This window comes from Nelumbo nucifera, chromosome 2, assembly GCF_055504915.1.
Source record: "Nelumbo nucifera cultivar China Antique chromosome 2, China Antique-T2T, whole genome shotgun sequence".
Lineage (NCBI taxonomy): Eukaryota > Viridiplantae > Streptophyta > Magnoliopsida > Proteales > Nelumbonaceae > Nelumbo > Nelumbo nucifera.
Genome location: NC_142650.1, coordinates 33,934,141 through 33,956,512, shown reverse-complemented (window position 1 = coordinate 33,956,512; position 22,372 = coordinate 33,934,141). Strand labels below are relative to the sequence as shown.

The following is a 22,372-nucleotide window of genomic DNA, read 5'->3' as shown; positions in this document are numbered from 1 at the left end:
ACTTTCCACCCATGTAGAATTTTTGTGCTATGGAGCTAATTTTTCATTCTAAAAAGAATGTGGCCCTTGGCAAGAATTTTGTAACCAAACGCTCTAATGTTATTCATTCTTGTCCATTCTTGACTTTCATCACTTAACTCGGATAAGCGATTCCAGGAAAATAAAGTTTCCCTGATCACCACATAAATCTGAATAAAGAACATGGGTTTATTGGTCATTGGGAACCAAAATCCTATTGACCAACTTTTCCCCTTTTCAAAATCCAAAAAAAAAAAAAAAAAAAAAGAATGCCCCCTTAATTGAATGCCTGGAAGATGTAACGAACCCCTTGAGCTTGAAATAGTCAAGTAGTTGGTGTTCTGTTAAGATAGAGACATAGAGTGATAGTCTTTTAAAATAAGTAGAGAATTTCCCCAGTAGTTAATATATTGAATGTTGCAAATCCTAACTCACGTATCTAAGCTATTTTTCAGTTTTTCAGTTAATGAAAAGCAAATTTGATCTTCACCGGCTGGCCAAGCCTCTCTATTGCATTTAGACCTGGCAATTGGGTTGTGTGGGTTAGATTAGGGTTGGGTCATGGCGTTTTCGGGTTGATTTTGGGGTTGGGTCATGTTTTGGGCTAAGTTGGTAAATTCTAGAACCTGACCCTAATTGTTTGGATTAGGGTTGGCCCATGGGTCAATTTGGGTCAACCCTAAAAATAACTTCAATATCAGAAAATAAAGAAAAAGACATGAAAATGCCAAAATTAAAGAAATTATCCTTAAAATTTCAAACTCAAAAGAAAATTTTGATAATTCAAGTAAAAATTAAAGACTAAATGGTAGAGATTAAAGAGTGAAAACTTTTAATAATATATAAATAGTCCCACTTGAACTTGAAAATCGGGTCATCAGATTGACTTGTGACCTAATCCAAAAATACTGGGTCGGGTGAGGTTGTGTAGCTAGACCTGAGACCCTAACCCTGTTTTTTCAGGTTGGGTCATTTTTTTTCCAGGTGTATTTGCATCATATTACTACCTGAACTCTCTCAGGTATAGAACAATATAGGGTATACACCCCCCCCCCCCGGTTGTGTAGTCCCGTGAAACAAAAAATAATAAAAGAAAAACACGAGTATATCTAATTGAATCCGAACCATCTGCAATGCTATGGGGGTTTTATAGCCTATATCCCATTATTTTGATTTTTGATGACTTCCCCAAAGGGATCGTTCCCTGATGTTGGACCCAGCAAATCTGAGTCTTGGAGGGGTGACTGAATAAGGAGCTATAACCTTCAGGATTTTCTTGCATGAACACTAACCTTCACGTTTGTCGGCCTGAGGTTTTACTTTTGTTTTAAGCAATGTCATCTATGGTATATCTGCAATTGTGTTGTTCTCCAATATTGCCATAATAATCAAATTCATGCAGCCTTATTATCCCAGCTATATGGGATCGTCTACATGAATCTGGTTTTGCCATCCCATTCTGAACAGGATAATGTTGGCTGCCAATTTGATGCAATCCTCCTTTATCCGGCTTGGGACCAGCAGTTGAAAACAAGCTCAAACTGGCGAAGTAATGTTCTTCAATATTACACACTTGATTTTTCTTGGGGTACAATCGAGTTAATCAAGACTAAATACATTGAACTGTAGCCCCATGGACATCACAATAATTAGAAGCTACCACCTTAGAATGCAGAAAAAGTTCTATATGTTATGATTGAGAGAGAGTCAGAGACAGAGACAGAGAGAGAAGCTACGAGAGAATCATCTCACAAGGATTACTTGAATTGAGTATTAACTGGAAGGCGCTATCATCTTTTGAACTCAAATCGTGTGCAGCTATTAACTAGGTTTGCTGCATCAGTCTGGAGGCTCAGTTAGACTTTGGACTAGATTCTTTTAAGTAGGGGTGGTAATGTTCTCCTTGATAACCAACCAAACCCGGAGTCTTGGATCATCCACAAGATCAAATTTTCTAGACAGAAACTTCAGCTTGTGAAGCACTTTTGACTGGGTTTGTTGCATCTTCAGCTTGGATCTGATGTACGTATTCCATGTCGCTTGAAGAACTCTCTAAAACCATATGCACTGACATCATTGTTGAACTGGAAATCAATGGAGAAATCAGAAAACGTATCTCATCAATCCCATTAACTGAAATCATATAGTAGTACATGAGAAATTACAATAACTCATAAAAACTTTATTAATCAACAAATTTTTGTTTGTCGTAAGCATGTCTTAGAAAGGTGAGCATAAAGACCAACTGCTAAGAAATGGCTCTGTTTTTTCTGAGAGGAAGCTTTGCCATTCTATGATTCTGCTAGTCCTTCATAAATAGTTCCTTGTTCTCTCTCCTTTTCTATTTCCCCCAACCATACAAAATCACCACCATTTAGATGAAGTAATTTATATTCTAGTGATTATAATTACACAAGTAACTAAAAGACTTAAAAGTTACACTGCATGCCTGCAACCATCACAAGGCAATGTGCCTTGTCTTATTGCAAGTTCAACAGTGAAGTACCATCTCAAGCCAGTGTCCTCCCAAGACCCCAGGATAGCTAGGACGGTAGGATGGACATTGGGTAATGGCCTTTCTTTATGAAAAGCATTTGGCCTTTGAAAATAATAATGAAATTGTATGCATGGTGCAATCCCAAATTTGGGTATTGCAGTGTGAACTAGAACCGGAACATGCCTCAGGTTTACTGTATGTAGTAATGTTGTAACAACTGGACCAGACTGGGTGATTGAACGAGTGACATAATGACCCAGTGACCTTTCTGGGTCCTTGTTAAATAATAGTTTCATGGTGTGAATGGGCTAACTGTCCAGTTCCGCGACCCAATGAGCATAACAGTTTTATGTCCAGACTGAGTCTTACTACATTGGTATGTATAGACATAAAAGGACTCGGTATTTTTTTGAGAAATAGGTTATGTGTATCCAGTGGTCTTATTTCAAATAACAAAAGAGTAAAAAGTAATGTACCAGAGCATGAATGATTTCAAATGAAAGGGAATAGAACCAAAAGAACTTAAAAATATTTAATGACTACAAACAAGATTCAGAACTTACAGGCATCACTTTAACTGAGTACTTGGTAATGTTGGGATCAGCAATTCTTCCTTGGTTAGCTGCCTATACCAAAATAAAAAGGGTTCTTATTTGTAAGCTTACATAAGCAATGACACAAAACTAACATGGGAATACATATTTGAATCAGGGTTAACAAACTAAGACAATCCGCAGAACAATTCTCAAGAGAAATTTGCACAATAGTTAATATAGAAACAAACCCAGCAACTTCACTTTGTAAAAGATTTTGAACACCATATTCACTTTCAACTCTTAAAGATGCTTTCCCCTCCCTTTATTCACTATCTTTATTGAAAAATGAGCCAATTTCTTCTTTCTACTCAGTTGCGGAGGGAGTGTCTTGGAATTTAGGTTTTAGAAGAGGTCTAAGAGAGGCTGAATGTGTATCAATCTCTAAGTTTCCGCTCATTCTTGACTCAGTTGTAGTGTCTCCCTCTACCCCAGATGAAAGAATTTGGATTCCAGACCCTAAAGGCTCCTTCTCTTGTGCCTCCTTTCATTCTCTGAATGCTCAAAGCTCCTTTAAGGTCTTCCTCTCCAATAAGTGAGGTGTGGTGCAAACCAGTTCCCTTAAAAGTAGAGGCTTTTTGTTGGGAGGTCTTTCATGAAAAATCAACACTTTAGATATGCTTCAAAAGAGAGAAAAATGCTTGTCTATCCCTAAACTGGTGCACACTCTGTAAGGCAAATGGTGAGACTGCTTATCACATTCTAATCTCCAGTCCATTTGTAACCACGATCTGGGAGAGTCTCTTTGACCTCTTCGGATGCAGGTGAACTCAACCTACAAACTTAACTAGTCTGTTTGCAGATGGCTTTTTTAGGTGGCCAAGGAAAAGAGGCAAAATTTTATGGAGATGCACTAAGGATGTTGTTGTTTGGACAGTTTGGGAAGAAAGAAATGCAAGACTCTTCAAAGATGAGAGAAATCTGGAGGCAATCGTAGATTATATCCTTCTAAGGGTGATTCATTGGGTTAGAAGAGCTGGGAAGGAGGAAGGTGGATATAGAAAAGCTGGTAAAAAGACAGATAGTGGTAGGAAAAACTTTGGGTCTATTTTTCCTGGGAGGAGAAGAGGTGGTGAGTAAGGCTATAGATCAGTACGAAAGGACTAGAAGAGAAGAGCAGGACAAAAGGGCTACTTGGGGATTTTCTGAAGAAGGGGAGGAAGGGGAAGGGAAATTAGCAGGCTCGACAGAAGAAAAATAGGACTGCTGGGGGGAGTGTCACTATCTCAATATGCTTTCAGATGGTGGAAGGGGGTGGCACTGGGGGTTCTCATGTGTGTATGGGCCAACTATAGAAGGGAAAAGAGGGGAGTTGTGAAAGGAGTTGGAAGAGGCAAGGAGAGGTTGGGGGGCCTTGGTGTTTGGGGGGGGATTTCCTAAAAGTTCTCAGGCTTCTTGTGGAGAGTGTTCACATCTATGCTTGGGATCTCTGGTTTTCATCCAATTTCAACATCAGAGATTTTCTCTAATTGGCCTAGGCTGAGTAGGAGTAAGAAGGTGAAGGTGTTATGAAGTCGTATCCCATTTGCAATTTGCTGGAACATATGGAAGAAGAAGAGGAACAGGACGATCTTCGAAGACAAAGCTTACAGGATGGACAAGATGATTGTGGCTGTGGGCAGCTCTGTGACAGATTGGGTGCTGATCCTACTAGACTTTTGACAGCTAGAAAAGGTGGACCTCGGAAATAGATTAGGAGAGGTCTTGGGTTTTCAAATATGTAATGTGAAGTTTGTTCGTCAGTCTTAAGTTGGTCTGTGCAATCGGGTGACAACTTGCCACCCTTATATGTAATCTCTTTTTGTTTCTTTAATAAAATTTCTTATTTACTAATAAAAATAAATCATTGGGTTAAGTCCCTGGAAGTGTTCTCTCTATTTTCCTTTGATGACATAAAAAGGAATTGGAGGGAAATGGCCTATTCCTCTACAAAAAAGAATAGAATAGTACAGGTTTGGGAGCCACCACCGGAAAGTTTTATAAAACTCAATTTTGATAGAAGCTGCTTTGGTAACTCAGGCCCTTCAGGCATAGGAGGGGTTTTCAGGGATAAAGAGGGAACTATCTTAGCTCTATTTTCGGGCCCTATTGCCCAAGGAGATTCAACCAAGGCTGAACTGTCTGATGTACTGTATGGGGTCCAATTAGCAGAAAAAATAAATTTCAGAAGGAGACTCCCAATTAGTAGTAAGCTGGCTAAAGAACAGCAAGAAGACAGCTTCGACCTACCGAGACTTGGTAAAGAAAATCAAGTGGCACCTGAGAGGCGTGACAGTATCTTTTCAATGGGTTCCAAGGGTGGCTAATGGGGTAGCAGACTCTCTAGCAAGACAAGGGGTTGTTAGGAACAGGTATTTTGGGCTCAGCTGTTTTAAGGAGAAAATGTTAACCTGATCCTGCGGGTAAGGGTTGGGCAGGGAATGATTGTATAGGACTTAATTGTTACACATGCTTTAAGGGGTACTCATTCCCTGGTTATATCACCTTCTGTATATTCTTGTTTATATTATGAAATATTTTCTGTTACCTATCAACACCAGCTTGGGGGTGGATGAAGGGGTGGCTATGAGCTATTCGAGCTCGGCTCAGCTCGGTTGAAACCGAGCTTCGAGCCGAGCTCGAGCCTAATAAAGCTCGGATAAACAAGAATACATAATAATAATAATAATAATAATATAAAATTATAGAAAATAATATATATAATAAAAATAGTATATATAATATTTTTATTTTTATATATAATAATAACTAATTATTATAATTCTTAATTTTTTTAAATATCAAATAAAAAATATTTTTATATGTAATTTTTTTATTTTTATAAAAAAAATTTCTCAAGTCGAGCTTGAGCCAAACCGAGCTCGAGCTCGAATAGCTAGCTATTCGGCTCGGCTTGGCTCAAACCCACCCTTAAAACTGAACTTTGATAGGAGTACCCAAGTCTAGGGGTGCTCATGGTCGATTAACTTTGATAGGAGTACCCAGGTCTAGGGGTGCTCATGGTCGATTAACCAAACCATTAGCACACTTTGGTTCGGTTAACCGTCTTTTTGGTTTTCTAAAAGTTTGAACTGAACCTGACCACATCAACCGATTAACCAGTTGACCAGTTCAGCTTTTCGGTTTTATATATATTTTGATAGATAACAAAGACTTTTATTAAAAGATAATAACAGAAAAGGTACAAAAGGAGGGGTAAAAACTCTTAACCCTCCCAAGAAAGCAATTCAGATTACAATGTCGCCCAGAAGAAATTAACTCTTCCCACCCCTTGTTTGGCCAATGAATCTGCCAAGGAGTTGGCGCACCTCTTTATCCATTGAAACTTGACTTCCATATTTTGTACGAGATGTCTAACTTTCTTTTTTTCATTCAGAAACTTCCACAGACTAGAAGTATCCTTCATCAACCAATTTATAGCCAACTTAGAATCACCTTCCACTATCAATTTTCTGATATTTAACTCTTGAGCTCTTTTTAACCCTTCCAAGACAGCCAATATTTCAGCTCTAAGAGAGTCCCCCCATCCAATAGAACCAGAATATAATGCGATAATTCGACCTTCATCATCCCTGAAGGCTCCCCCTATACCCGACAGACCTGGATTTCCTTCACTACTACCACCAAAGTTTAGTTTAGTGAAACCTGAAACTGGAGGGGACCAAATTGGGTGAAATACATATTATAAATATATATAAGTGAAAATTAGGGTTTACCCCACCTCATAAATTTTTATTTGTTTTTGTATTTTATTTTGCAAAACCCCCACCTATGACACACATACCCCCCCCCCCCTGTATTGTGTCAAATTCCCCCACCTGTCACTGTTACAAACAGTGACAAATTTAAGAGGTGGGGGAATCAAAAATTTACCCTATATATAATATAAATACTATAAAATATATAATATATGGTCATCTACTAAAACACCCCTACAGTTCGAAACTGATTTACTTAATCAACCTTCCATTAGATGGAAGTGGGAAATGACAGTTTTGACCTTAATGTCCATTAAACAAATGTAATTAAAAGAAAATAAAAATAGAAATCTTGTTCTTGCCCCTGATAAGATGTGGGCAATCACTCCATTTGGTCAGTTTTCTTCTTTGTTGAAATAATTTTTAGGGGTACTTTTGGAATATATAAACATGGGCCCATTCCCTTAAACATTTTCCACTCAGTTTAGATGGTCACAACCATTTCTAGATAGCAATAAGAATGGTTCTTAACAGAAGGTTGATTAAGTAAATTGGTTGCGAACTATAGGGGGTGTTTTAATAAAATGCAAACTATAGGGTAGGTTTTAGTTTTAGTAAATCCATGAAACAACAAGGAGTGTTTTAGTAAATGATATCGGCCAGTTTGGTTAACCACGCTTTTTTATAGGTTAATCAACAACCAAACCGATCACTTCGGTTAACCAGATTTTTTTATTTGGTTCAGTTTTCGGTTTTTGAGGAGAACCCCTACCGAGGTCCATCTGGAATAGGGGGTAATAAGGGATGAGGACGGGATTTTAATTGCACTGTGTTCAGGTCCAATAGGGGAAGCAGATTCTATCAGGGAAAAGCTTAAGACAGCAGTGTTTGGGGTGCAAAAGGCTAAGGAAATGGGAATTGATAGATTGATTATTGAAGGTGATTCAAAAGTGACTATTAGCTGGTTGGCGAAGAGCAGTGGAGCTAATTGGATCTACAAAAATGAAATCAGATGCTTTAATTGGATCTCAAGAAATAAGCAATTAGAAATACAATGGGTACAAAGATCAACCAATAGTTTGGCCGATGGGTGAGAGAGCAGAGGCTATGCTCACAAATTCTAATTGAAAAGTAAACTGGTAACCTCTTGTTGCACCTGATTATTTCTTAATTATGAAATTCCTGTTTTCTGTTGCCAATCAAAAAAAAAAGAAAAAGAAAAAAAACTGGAAGTCAACCAAATAAAGCAGCACAAAGTTGTATCTCAAAACAAAATTTTCTAAAATAGAAAGGCAAAGGCTTGTACAATGAGTAAAGTCTGCCTTATCTACTAGTCATTTGAATGCTGCCTTGTATTAGTAAGCTTCACTTCAACTAGTTGAAATTCAATTTAAGTTGTTTCAACCACCTGATGGTTTTGGAGGCACTGCTTTTAAGAAGTACAGCAAGTAAAACCAGGATAAATAAAGCCAAAGTGAAACAAAGCAAGCAACCTACTTGTTCAGGGCTGTGAAATATTTCAATGAAAGGATAGTCTTTCTTTTGACGTGCTATACAGAAACCAGGATATTTTGGACATTCAACCTGCACAACACCATAGAATAAACTCAGGATTAAGGAGGCAAAGGATAAACGACAATGGTCAATGAAAAGACTCCTGAACTACATAGTGTTAAAGGTATCAAAATTTGCTTATAGTACATATTAAATTTCAAAAACAGAGAAGAGAGAGAGAGAGAAGAAATCAAGCTTCTAACAAACAATAAGTCTACAAAGCAATAGTATCTATATTGCACAATTGGTGACACAATTTAAGGTCTAGATGCCCACATATAGATATCGACATAAACACATACAAGGAAAACAGGGACACAACTCCTCATTTCCTACTCGCACATACATTGGTTGTCTATTTCTTTTTCTCAGTTACTTGGACAGAGACCTACCTTGCAGCCCTTCCCAGGCCAAAATGCCTAGATGTTGCCAAACTGCCTTAACTACACTGAGAAAAAGGCATAGACAACCTTCCCTCAATACTAAATTTAAAGAGGTAAACACCAGTCATATTCAAAAAGAACCCTTTACACCCCGGATCTTGCATATCAATCTGGCAAAGCATATCTCTTGGATTCACCTAATCTGAGCCAAAATGTGCTCCATGCTCTTGGATTCCACCTGATTGTGTAAGCTGAATCATTGCAAATGGAAATGAAGAAAAGCAATGCTGCTTGGCAATTACCGACCAAAAAAATGCTGCTTGGTAATCCTAATACCAGTGGAAAAATAACCACATCAGCATTAATTGAATCTGCAGCCACAATGGGTCCAAAAAAGGCCCACAATATACCACCATCCACAACATAGAAACACAGCACCTAAGATGGCTCTTTAACCTAAATTTTTTTCATAGATAAATAAAGAAAATAATTACCAACTGTAAAAAGATTACAAGAGAATCTTCTGACAAGGAGTCAGCACTCCAATACAGAAAAACAAAAAGCATAACACACCTACTCTACTTTTCAAATATATTACATCAAATAATATTCATTGTACATTGATGGAAAATAAACTCAATGTCTGGTCTCAAATAACACAAGTTTCCTTTGAAAAAATTAATTATAAACAAAAAAATGACAAAGTCAAGGATAAATTCTTAATTAAATTTATTTAAATTGCACTTAATCACAAGAATTGTATAAATCGTAAAATTTATGAATCAAACCACACGAGTCAAACAAAAATCTTAGGGTTTTTGCAGAAAAGGATTTAGGCATAAGATTCAAATTGAAACCCTTGGGATTCATGATTCAAATTGTGAATTGTATCATAAATCATAAGACTTTGACAACATAGTTCAAACATTCTTTTCTCTCTTCTTCTTCTTTCTTTATCTTATCCTTTTTTTCTCTTGAGTTCCTATTACAATTCTGCATCTAAGTGAATCAACTAATAAAAAAGGTCATTACCCAATGTTGGTCCTAGCTACCGCAGGTCTTGGGAGGGATAGACTGGATATGGTCCTAACCTTTGGCATCTTTGCATGGTGGCTGCTCTCAAACTTGAACCAGCATTCTCACACTTGCAGCCCAAGATTTTACCATTACACCAAGTAGTGGCCCCTCTAAGTGAATCAACTAATATTATACAAAATAAATAAATATGTTGATGCCTCACAATTTTCTCCCAAGGGACATGGATTGAAGTAATGAGAAATGCTCAAGGGTCCATAACTTAGCAATGGAGATGGCACTACTAAACATGGCGGAATGGTGGAACAGGATTTATGTAGTGAACCCCATATAGTTTGGACAAGGTTGTGCTGTGTTGAGTTAAATTCCTACCAAAGTCAAAATCTGTTCATATCCTTAAGTTATCTTAGATAAGTATTTCCCTAGTACAGTAGTACCATTAACCATGTGAAATCTTCTTGGATAAGCATATTTCCCAAATACCATTAACCATGTTAAAGCTTCAACAGTTGGAGGTAATGGATTTTCCCATATTTTTGCCATTCCACATTGATCCTACCACCTCTTTATTAGCTTGTTGCAAAAGGTTTTAGTTTGGAATATCCCTCTTAGTCATCTCTCCACAACCTTCAGTCTTTGTTGTACAACTCCAAGGAACTCCTCCAGTAAGATCATACTGTGAGGGTTAACCATCTGAGTAGTGTATTGTTTGTGATGCCAGAGATTAGGCCTGTACCAACTTGCTGCCAAACCATTGCTAAATTTAGTCTTTATGTAAAAACAAGAACAATTCTACCAACATACATGACTTGTATATTACACAACCGTTTTTTCAGAAACCAACACAAAGCAAAAAAAAGGACCTAATTTCCTTTTTTTATTACAAACATTTGTTTGATAGTTTTTTTTATTAGAAACATTAAGGACCCATTTTCGCAACTCACTATGAAATGCATCATTCAGAAGAGAGAAACATTAAGGACCCATTTTTTATTAGAAACATTAAGTAACTGTAAGCTTACACGCATAAATTTTATATGTGGATAAAACTCGGATGCAGCTTCCTCAAGTACTCTGTCAAGATGTTTTGTGTAGTTACATCTACAACAAGCATCCAAAAATAGATCAGGCTTGAGATCACTCTCTATAAGAATTCCTAAAAGGGTTTCAAATTGAAAAACAACAGAAACAAGAAGGGACACAAATCTAATCTACCTGATGGTAAATGCAACAACAACAGGATGACCTTCATGCAGCAGCTGGACAAACTCACGTTCCGAGGTAAAGTGAATAACACGTGAAGGCCCAAGATCCTTTGGATAACCAGTGTAATACCTAACAGCATCAAAAATCAAAATCAGGTCGTCCTCTGTCTTCTACAATAGAAGAACTGAACAGATATAGTTAATCAACAATGCTAAAAGACTCCGATTTCTGAGCTATGAAGGGCTGTCAATGGGTCAAGCAGACCTAACAGAACCAAATCAACCCAATTATATAGGGCCTGGGTATGCAATACATGTCCCAATTATAATTGGGTCAGGAGCGGTTTTGGTCGTTATGAACCAATTAAGACCTGAAGCAACCATATTGGCATATTACAAAGATACCTCCGGCCTAAAAGTTATTTTCTCTTTCAACAATAAAAAGTAAAACCTATTTTTCTGATTTTCCCATCATATACTTGTAATTTTATCATATTATGATGTCCAATTCTGTTGATTTAACAAATAAGTAGGTACTGTAAAACTACAGTTTAAAAGTATAGCTATCACTCATAGTTGGGACAAGGCTTAGATGATGATGATAATGGTGAAAATTGGGTTAGACCCGATAGTCCCGATTACAGACCCTATAGGGTCTGGTTCAAAACTGGTTCTGCACATTTACCTATTGGTTGGGACCAGGTCTACCCTGACCCAGACCAGACCCCACTCATTGACAGCACTAGAGTCATGGGAATCTGCCAATCTGGCACATCTGCCTAGTGTACAATTTTGGGAATGCAAAAGGGGATAACTTGCAAGTAATTCTAAAATTTCAAATTACGGCATATAATAATACAAAGCATACAACTTCTCTTGAGTAAATTAAAAAAAGAGCAACCCATTGCACAAGGCTCCCACCAATGTGGGTCTAGGGAGGGACAGATGCATGCAGCCTAACCCTTGCACATACTGACATACAGAGAGGCTGTTTCCAAGATTTGAACCCTGGTCACCCAGGTCGCAATGGAGCAACCCAACTGTTGCACCAAGACCCACCCTCTCTCTCTCTCTTTAGTATCTTAATTAACAAGAAGGAAATAGAAAGAAAAATAAAAAAGATTCAAGTACTGCCACCAGTAACACTTTACCCCCTGTACAGCAGAAATGCCTTTTCAAAACAACTTTGGGATGGAAACAAGTACTTATATATGGATGCAACATGGGGTACGCTAGTAATTTGTAACTTGGGTGTTGGAGGAGTCTTTAGGAACAATATTGGAGCCATAATAGCAGTCTTCACAGAACCCATAGGATTGAGGGACTCAACAAGGACAGAATTGCTAGCTTTACTCCAAAAACTGAAGTTCACCAGAATGCTGAATGTTATAGATGTGGTAATAGAAGGGGACTCACAGGTCATAGGAGGATGAGTCGACATAGAAGTCAAGGACCATAGCAATATTGACATATATTAGGGAAATCAATCATCTAAGTATGGAAATGAGTGTTATTTGTAATTGGGTTCCAAGATCACCAAATAGCTTAGCAGAGAATTTGACAAAACAAGGGGTAAACAGGGAGCAATTATTTTGAGGGAGGCAGGTTATAGCATTTTAATAGTGAAGTTGTTCTTTATTGCGGGGTTAAAGTATTTAGTGATGGATTAATAGATTAGAGGCACTTTAGATCTTTGTATATATCTATTCTTGTACCCATCTTATAAAAATTGAGTTACCAATAAAAGAAAAGCAAGTACTTAGAGAAGAGATATAATCTTGTGAACAAGACATATATCATAAAAACTTCTAATCAGAAATTAAAGTACTAACAGCTTACTAACAGGGATGAAACTCTAAAATAAAGAGGCTAGGCTAGCCAAAAATTAGGAATATCAAATGGAAAGCAGAGTCTGGAAAGCTCGTACTTGCTTGTTGCACGGAGATGACCCATCAACCTATCGAAAAAGGTGGAATCCCCCATTCTGATTAAGCAATACTGGAGTCACTCACCTTTAATCACCACACTGCAAACACAGTCGTTTCAAGAATTAGCAGAAATCATTCTAAAGCATTTGAAATATTTCTGAAAAGATAGAACTAGTCCAATGCCAGAAAACAAGAAAAACATTTGTCATTCAATCTATTGAAGAATATCAAATAAAACTAAAAACGTTATCACAAAACAAATTTTTATTCGCACAAAGCTAACGCTCACTCACTGGTTCTTGCTGATAGTTTTGCTGGAGTAAAAGGGTTACTAGAGAGGTCACTGATGGTCAGCGGTAGATGGCCAATCTGCCATGTTTGGGCACAAACCAATCCATAAAATTATATATAGCAGAAATTAAGAAAAAAAAATTATTAGTAAAAAATGGAATGACCTCGTTCATTAACGCAGACCCATCCATCTAAAAAAAATTTCACCTAAAACCTATTCCAAAACTGATGCACAACAGTTCTAGCTGAAAAAATATATGTTAAAAAAGGAATAAAAAAAAGCACCTGTTTCAGTGGAGACGAATGCGCTCTTTGGCGGTCAGTAAATATGGAGAGGTCGGACAGAAGGTATAGAGATCTCGGCAGCAATGGAGAAGAAAAACAGGGTTCAGGGCTTTTAGAGAGGACGATTTCGATTTGACACATATTTAGGGTCCGTTTGGTTTCTGAAATAGGTGCTGGAATCGGAATTCTCGATTCCAACTGTTTGTTTGGCAGGAATGGGATTCCGTTTCTCATTTTCGGCGGAATGAGATTCCCCCATTAAATCAAAACGTTTCTCATTTTCAATTGCGAGCTAAGCTTCCTATAAAAAATAAAAAGTATACATATAAAAATATTTTTTATTTTACATACAAAAAAAATTAAGAATTGTAAAAATTATTTATTGTCATACATATAAAAATAAAAATATTATATATATATATATATATTAATTATTACTATACATATTATAATAAAAAATATACTTTAAAATCTGATCCAAAAGGGAAAACCCTCATTAAATCAAAACTTTTGCATTTATGTTTTAAACAAGTGCTTTTTACTAATTTGTTTAGTAGTTTTCATGACAAAGATCATATATAATTCATACTTTGAGGATGGATGGTATAGCTTTTGCTGCAGTTTTTTGGTAGGCAGTAGGCTTTAGGATTCTTGTGGCCATGCTAATGAGTCAACCTTTTGATGTTCTGTACCCAACCATAATATAGTAATATCCTATTCTACTTGAGCAAAGCCATCTAAATATCAACACTTGACAAAGTTACATACGACTTTGCAACCATAGTTATCTAGATTTAACATTGAAATTTCTATTTCTCCTAAACCCTCCAGAACCCACCATCCTTCAGTTAGCCACCTATCTCTAAATACCTTTTTCAAGTAACAACTCTTTCAGTTAAGGTTGTTAATGGACAACTTTCTGAAATGATGAGATCAAATTTAGAATATAATGCATACAATTGTATTATATGTAAACTCATGGCGCATTGAAACCACACTAAAAGTTGGGAGCTAGCAATGTATAGATTAATGTATAATCACTCCAGTTCCAAATTTGTTAAGGTGGTGGAGGCTTGCTATCCAAGAAGCTTTGGTTCTCCCTTGGGAATTTAGATATCAAAAAATTGTTATGCTTTCTTTTTTTTTTTTTTTTTGATGAATGAAGATTGTTGTGGTTGAAGGCACCCTAAACACTGTAAAATTTATGATATAGCTTTAAAGAGAAGCTCCTTGGACTAATCATTATCTTTACAAGCAAGAAACTTCCAATACCTCCCCACCATATACTCCATGGGTGAAGTGTCCATATTTCTTAAACTGGTTTTCTTTCACTAACATATTCTTAAACTGGTTTGTTTTATTTTAACATAATTTTGGTAAGATTTATTCCCTCAAATTCAAGGGATTTCATTCTATATAACAAGAATTTCTTAAATCAAAGTGAACGCCTTCTTTATTTATTTCTTGCCCATACTTCTGAAATGGGTTAAGAATTTCAAGTGTGCATTTAACTATAGATTCCACTTGGGGTTGTATTAGCAATCCACCTTTAATTCAACTATCCCATTAACTTAGCAGTCTAAAAATTGCTCCTGTGCTGATTGCTGGAAACTCTTTGGTTCTCAAGTCTCCAACTCAAGTATTCTACTACAAAGTTTCACAAGTTTATAGTGCTTTTATACTTTGTAATATCTAACCAATTTAAGTGTTTTCATGGTTTTAGCATTGGCAGATTTCCATTTCAGAGAAAGGATAACAATAACCATTCTAGCTTCATATTGTACTGGACCACTGGTTGATCATTTCTAAAACCAAACCATATTTTGCAAACTGCAAGTGAACCTCTCAATAAGATTCAATTTGAACAAATTCTGCTTGAAGGCAGGGCTGCAAATTATGAGATTGGATTGGATATGCCTCGATTCATTAATATTCAGATTCACATCAAATATTATCTAGTGATTCAGATTGGTCTTGGATTGATTTTGGATTTTGAAAATTGTTCATAAATTAAACTAAAAACAAGTTCTTGATATGTTTATGCCCTAGAGCATTAGAAAGCATGCACCGGTTTCTAGGCTCCTTCAGCTACTTTAAGTTGTTTGTAGTGTCCACATATGCATATCTCCCTAAATTGATATCCATTCATCAACTGATATTGTTTCTGTAGATGGTGGTACATTCTAGCCCCCTGTTTGTGAATATTTAAGAAGTTGTGAATTATGAAATTGGATCATAAACTGACAGAAATTTTTATTTTAGTGAAATTGGATCATATGCCCCTAGTTGAGCTAAGCATGTCATATAGGAGTAATAGGGGCATGGTTTGACTTTATTTTATGTGATGGAAACCCAAGACACTTCTATATTATATTCCAACATCACTAATAGCCTAAACTTAACTCTAAGGAAAAAAAAGGTTCAGGAAATTTCACTAATATCCTTGTTTTTTTTGGTTCTATAATCTCTTTTGAATTCAACTACTATAACAGTGAACAGCCAACAACCCTACTAGATTGTTGGTTGTGACTTGTGTTATGAACTAATAGAAAGTACAGTACGATTTCAACCTCTTATAACTTTGACCTGAAACTGATTTGGGCCTCTTCGCTTTGTGTGTTTGAACTGTGTTGGGGAGTAGTGGATCCTTAAAATGATGATAACGGAAGGGATGGTACAATTGAGACTGTATTGGGGTGTGTGTTGAACTGTATTGGGGACTACATTGGTGTCCTGTATAGAGAAGTGCATGAGTGGGGCCCATTTTAATATTTTTGTATAGGTAAATGTTTATGTGGGACCCACAAGTACCATTTGCATGTTTGAACGTGTTATTGGGTCTTATGTATGACATTTCATATTTGTGTAAGTAGAACTCGTAAGTACGTTTGCCAAACAGTCTTTTGATCTTTCTAGCTTTTAAGAAGATCTTTGAAAGAATTTGCAACCAAAACAGTCTTTGGTCTTTGAAGATCTACTTGTGAAAGCTCACCAGTCTTTGATGGTCATGAGCTTTTAGAATATCTTCCTAAAAAGACTTGCCAAACGCCTCCGTAGTCATTGCTACAAAAGCTATTTCGATAAGGAAAAAAAAAGTTAGTTTCGCTCTACATTATTCTAAATGCCCCACTATTAAAGAGGGTTTCGCAAGTCTTTTTAGGAAGATCTTCCAAAAGCTCAAAACCTAAAAAGACTGACGATCTTTCACAGGTAGATCTTCAAAGACCAAAGACCGTTTGGTTGCAATTTTTTTAAGATCTTTCAAAAGCTAGAAAGATCGAAAGACCGTTTGGCAAACATACTTATCAGTTCCTCTTACATACATGTTAAATGTTTATGCGCGGGATTCAAACATGCAAATATTACTTGTGGTTCCCACTTACACATTTACTTACATAAAATATTAAAATGGGTCCCATTCATGCATTTCCCTATACAAGATAACATATTTACACATTGACATATGCGGTTATCACCTACGGGCTCCACTTACGCATTCACCTATATAAAACAAAATAAATGTTCATAAAAGATCATACGGAAGAAAACTATTTAAAAAGGTTTTAGAAATAATTAATAACTAGTTAATGACTAGAATAAGAAAAGCAATAACTAGTTAATAACTAGAAGTTAAGGGTCAACAAAAGGAAATCAATAAAATAAAATTTTAAAGGCGAAGCAGCCTTTAATGAGGAGCATGAATTTTCAGTCCTGCAATGGTCAAAGATAATTAGCAATAGAATTTTATTCATTTCGAGGTCCCTTGCCTTTTATTTTGACGTGTGTCTTTTACTTTTTTACTATTATGTACTAATAAGCAAAAATGTTACAACTCTTGCATTGCATTTTGTAATGCAATATTTTAAATTTGATATATGTATCAAATGAAAAAGGAACCAATGAGAAAATAACTTAAAGTACCAAATAGATTTTTCACTATATCCAGAATTCCCAGGTTCATAAGCTCCTTGAACCACAAGGTAAATAATGGTGAGAGTTCTTGTCTACACACATAATATGCATACAACAATGTAACAACATAGGAGAAAATGGTCCACTCTCAGACCTGAACCTATGTTCTAAACTTCTAAGGTTTGTAACCCTTAGATTTTACCCTTGCACCAGAAATGGTCCATGGTTCTAGATTGTTGTCTACATACGTGTTATCAGCAGTTCTGTGCCTGTATTTGTCCCCTTCGTATGTAGACAACAATCTAGAACCATGGACCATTTCTGGTGCAAGGGTAAAACCTAAGGATTCCAAACCTTAGAAGTTTAGAACATAGGTTCAGGTCTGAGAGTGGATCATTTCACTCCTCACAACACCTTCAGTGGAAGTTCAATATTTTGGGCAGTTATTTAATTAAGAAAAGTGGCTATTGACTTTTTTTGTAGGAAATGAATACAGTCTAATCTAAAACAAGATGTTTTTTTATAATTAAGAATAAATCTATTTAAAAAGAGAGGAGGGGGAAGAGACCCCAATACAAGAGGAAAGTAGGTATCTTTCAATCTAGTCTGAAATCAATACTAAATATAAACTTGGATATCCTTGAAAAGTAACTAGAAAATAGTAATAAAGATGTACAAAATCTCAACTGTAACATTTATTTTGATTGGAAAAGCTTCACTATAGCATTTCAAATGGAGCAACCAATAAACAACCAGGTTGATAGATCTAAACTTGCTTCTCTTGATCATGTAAATCTGATGCAAGTAAATTCCTCCAAGTGGGATTTGAGCTTGTCTTGTCTTGTGAAAAACTTGTCTTGGTCAATAGTATGAGATTTGAGCTTCCCACCAACTACTTTACTCCAACCCTCAATGGAATAAGTCCACCTTTTTGAGAGAACTATAATCGAACCAATTTCATAGAGATTGAGCTCCCTACTTTTTAGATCACCGGTCACTTCCATTGAGTTTTCAAGGCCCATTAACCTTAGTTCAGTTCATGCATGCTATGATCTTCTCACTTTATCTACCTTTCCACTGTACTCCATCTCCTAATGTTCAACTATAGCTAACCAAGTTGAATTTACGAGCCCAAATCTTACAGAATTGAAAAAATTAGACAAACTTAAACCCAATACCTTAAATACTGAACTTTATTTTAGTATATTCATGTTTTTTTCTGATAGCGATTTCCAAACAAACCCTTTGTTTTGTCATTTTTTTGTTGCAGTGCAAATCTTTGGAGCAAAAGTCATACTTGGTTCAGTTTTGTTTTTGTTTGTTTGTAATTGTGATTTTCATTTTTACCTGATACAAAATTTATACTTTTTGCCTTTTTTACATTCAATGAGTGTAAATTTTACATCTCAAAAACTGATGCAAAATTTGCACCAACTTCCCGCTACCTCAGTTCTTTCTCTATTTCTCATATAAAGTGGAGATCATCTTGCATCCTATTTACTCTAAACAGATAACCCAACTCCTATCTCCATTCTCTTTCATAGGCTGTGTTTAGTTTGAAAGAAAGGGCAGGAAATGATAGGGAAGCCTACATGAAGCAAAAGTAAACCAAAATTTACACTCATCCCTTTTACGCTTCCATGAATCTAGACCATGGTGAATGAAGTTTAGACTGCAATCAAACGTAGCCTTATATTCCATATAAATGTAAATGACGACACATGCATGGACTTCCATTCGTATGTGCAGAAACTCTTGCAATTCCATTCTCCTCATTGAGAAGTAGCATCCATCTTTACCATCATATGTAAATACTTGCTAAGTGCTTCTCAGACCACCAGTTACCAAACTCCCCATTACAATCATAGAACCTTGTGCAGCCTACAGATTCATGAGATTTCCCCTTGAGAAACTAAATGGGCCATGTGAAAACAACTGCTGGTTGAATCCTAAGGGCAGGTTTGAAATTGAAGTCGAGGTGCCATTTCCTTGATCCAAAAAGTTAGTGTACAAATAAAGGGGAAACCTTCTAGATAAATCAATAAAATCTAAATGAGAAGGGAGCCTAGAATAAACATTGGCATTGACATCTGTTGTTTGATTCACAATCTGCTCATTCCCATTGTTCCCAAACTTCATTGCGTTCCTATAAGCAAAGTATTGATGTGATTGGGTTGTGATGTTTCCATGAGAAGACTTCACCCATCCAGCCAAAAGAAAAGACCTACTTGCTGTAGTAAGAAAATCTCCATTTGAACCATTGAAGTCCAAAACTAAGGTGATCACTAGAGGTTGGACATCATATTTAATCAACTTTCCTTTAGTTCTAGCACTTTGTTACACTAAGAGCATTTGTTACACAAAACCCCAACTGATGCTGCCTTCCATCCAAAACTTTTCCTAGGAATGGAGTAATATCAATATCGTATGAAGAGAGATCAAAAGAACCAATTCCAGAGATGGGTCTCCAAACCAGAGGATTGATCCCTCCAGTGTATATCACAGTAGAAGGCCAGACAACCCCAACTACAGTATCATCAATACTGACTATAACCTCCCTAAAAGGTCCATTTCTTGGAGTCTGAGTAAGATTAATGGAAATCAATTCCTTAACTCTCCACAACCACCTTAAATTACAATTTTAACATTAACGTGCAGGGCAAGTCACCTAACATCAAACAGGTTTGTATTGCAAAATTCTTCATTCTGTTTAGACGCATATGGGACATGTGCAATGCAAAAATCCACCAACAAAGCGTGTTGGATCCCCTGCAACTGGTGGAGAAAGCTGGACCCTATGGACAAATTACAATTTTTCTTTTTTTTTCTTTTTTGAGATGTATATATGATTCAGATTGCAGAAATTTGAAATGTAAATAGACATCAAAAGATGTCGATGATAGAACACTAACAAATGTTAAGCCCTAACCTGGAGCCTACTGTGTCAATGGAATTCGAAAAAAAAAAAGAGCAATGACAGTTGATTATACCTGAACACGGTGAAGAACAGCTGGTAATTAGCCTCCTACAAGAAAAGATGGCTATTAGTACTTGATGGAAGAAGAAGAAGAAGGGGAAATTCATGGAACGATGAAAAAAAATAGAAGATTGAAGGAATTAAAAGGAGAAGAACTACCTGCGTCGATGCTTCTCAGTCGCTTGGGGCAAAGTTCCTCTTAGTCACTTTCGAAAGTGGGGAATGAAGAAGGATGTTTGTTGAGTTCGAATTTTTGCTAGATGTAGGTGAAAAGCCCAAATAGACCAAAAGCTTCCATTGTAGCTTTTAAATAAAGACCATTTTGGGCTCTTTTAGGGGTCTTATCTTTTGGTCTAATGGGCTTTCGTTATCCAAATAAAAAAAAAGACGGTTTTTGGTCTACCGGGTTTCTAAATACCCACTACTAGACCTGTTCATGGGCCGGGTGGCCCGACGGCCCGGCCCCCGGATGGGCTTGAACACGCATATGGCCCGTGGGTTTAACCTCGGGCCAAAAAGCTCGGTCCGTAATAAATTCGAGTCGGATTCGGGATTTGCCAAAATAGCCTGGCCTGAGCCCGGCCCGGCCCGACCTATAACTAAACCTAAAAACCCTAGTCGAAGACCCCCTCTTTTTTTCACCTCTTTGCCTCTTTCCTTTCTTTTAACCATTCTTCTCCACATCCTCCACAGTTCTCATCCTCACACTCTCAGGCAGCCACACAATCGACGAGGCGGCGAACGTTCACCGACGCAACAACTCCGGCGGTGAGTCCTCACTCCTCTCCTTCTCTCTCTCTCTCTCTCTCTTTCTCTATCTTTCTTTCTCTCTCTGACTCTCTCGTTTCTCTTCTCAAATCTCACTTCTCTTTCAAATCTCAGACACCGGCGACGGCGAGACGGCGAATATAGGCACCGGAAGCAGCAGTGAGTTCTCTCTCTCTCTCTCTCTCTCTCTCTCTCTCTCTTTCTCAAACGCGAACTGATCACTGTTAAATTTAAAATCACAGGTCGTAGCTCACAGACCACAGTCACCGCGAACTCAGTTTCGACGAACACAATCACCCGCGAACACAATCAGGCTTCGGGCTTTTTATAAGGGCCAGGCTCGGGCCCAAGTTGTAGGCCCGTTGGTCGGGCCGGGCTCGGGCTTGGGCCTAACAAATTTTCATTAATAAAAAGTAAAAGTCTGGCCCGAACCCGGCCCGACCCGCCCCATGAACAGGTCTACCCACTAGTGTCTCTAACTTATCATTTTGTAGAAGCAGATGAGCATAAGCATAGGTCCGCTATGTTTTTTTATAGTGAATGTTGCTCGACAATCACATGTAATAGAAATTGGTGAAAGCTCAAGGAATAACGTTTTCTATGAAAAATGTATTTTTAAATCCACATTTTTTAGAATTTTATAAAAATATATCACACACTTTGATTAGTTATACATCGATCTGCTAGTTTAAAAAAAAATGAATGGATGGATTTATTTTGTGTAATAATGAAATAATAATATAACAAAAACAATCCTTTTTGGGTGATGGATTCATAAACCCTTTTATAAATAGATCATAATAAAGTAACTTTATGAAGCCCCATACAGGATTTTGAATCAAATCATCTTACCAATTAAATCATGTTGATAGATAAAAAAATGAAACAATATTGCTAAAGAATGCTTTTTATAATCCAAAGCAATTTTTTGTCTAGGCAAAAATTAAAAAAAAAAGCACAAAATTGCATATAGAATAAAAGCTTTAAGTGACATTATAAAAAACAGTCTTTAAGCCAAATAAATTTCCCAAATTATTCCTAAGGTAGACATCTAGCATTCTTATGCTTTTACAAGTATAAAGAACCACATGACTATATTGAACCTTACAACCGCACATCTCATCATGAGACTGGAATTCCACCATATATGAGATGTGCAGACAGTGGAATGTATTTTGTTGGCAGGTGATATGGACTCTTATAACTGTGGTGAATTGGAGTATTGGTT

The 22,372-nt window shown here is 36.8% G+C and overlaps 1 protein-coding gene across 4 annotated transcripts; it reads right to left on the bottom strand.

Annotated features, from left to right (window-relative positions):
- Positions 1–1,560: 1,560 nt before the first annotated feature.
- LOC104603240 (Thioredoxin superfamily protein) lies at positions 1,561–20,662 on the bottom strand. 4 transcript variants are annotated; one of them, XM_019198755.2, is made up of 9 exons: positions 20,536–20,657; positions 20,390–20,424; positions 13,205–13,280; positions 12,911–13,009; positions 10,994–11,113; positions 10,801–10,879; positions 8,304–8,390; positions 3,079–3,141; positions 1,561–2,102 (listed from the first exon to the last, which is right to left on the bottom strand). In XM_019198755.2, exons 4-9 carry the CDS (start codon positions 12,964–12,966, stop codon positions 2,025–2,027), a joined length of 483 nt encoding a protein of 160 aa, XP_019054300.1. In that variant the 5' UTR covers positions 12,967–13,009; positions 13,205–13,280; positions 20,390–20,424; positions 20,536–20,657; the 3' UTR covers positions 1,561–2,024. The 4 variants fall into 4 exon arrangements, with proteins under 4 accessions (XP_019054300.1, XP_010265518.1, XP_019054299.1 ...); XM_010267216.3 differs by lacking the exon at positions 13,205–13,280 and having other exon boundaries at positions 20,536–20,662; XM_019198754.2 differs by lacking the exons at positions 20,390–20,424; positions 20,536–20,657 and adding an exon at positions 13,488–13,771.
- Between the last annotated feature and the right edge of the window lie 1,710 nt (positions 20,663–22,372).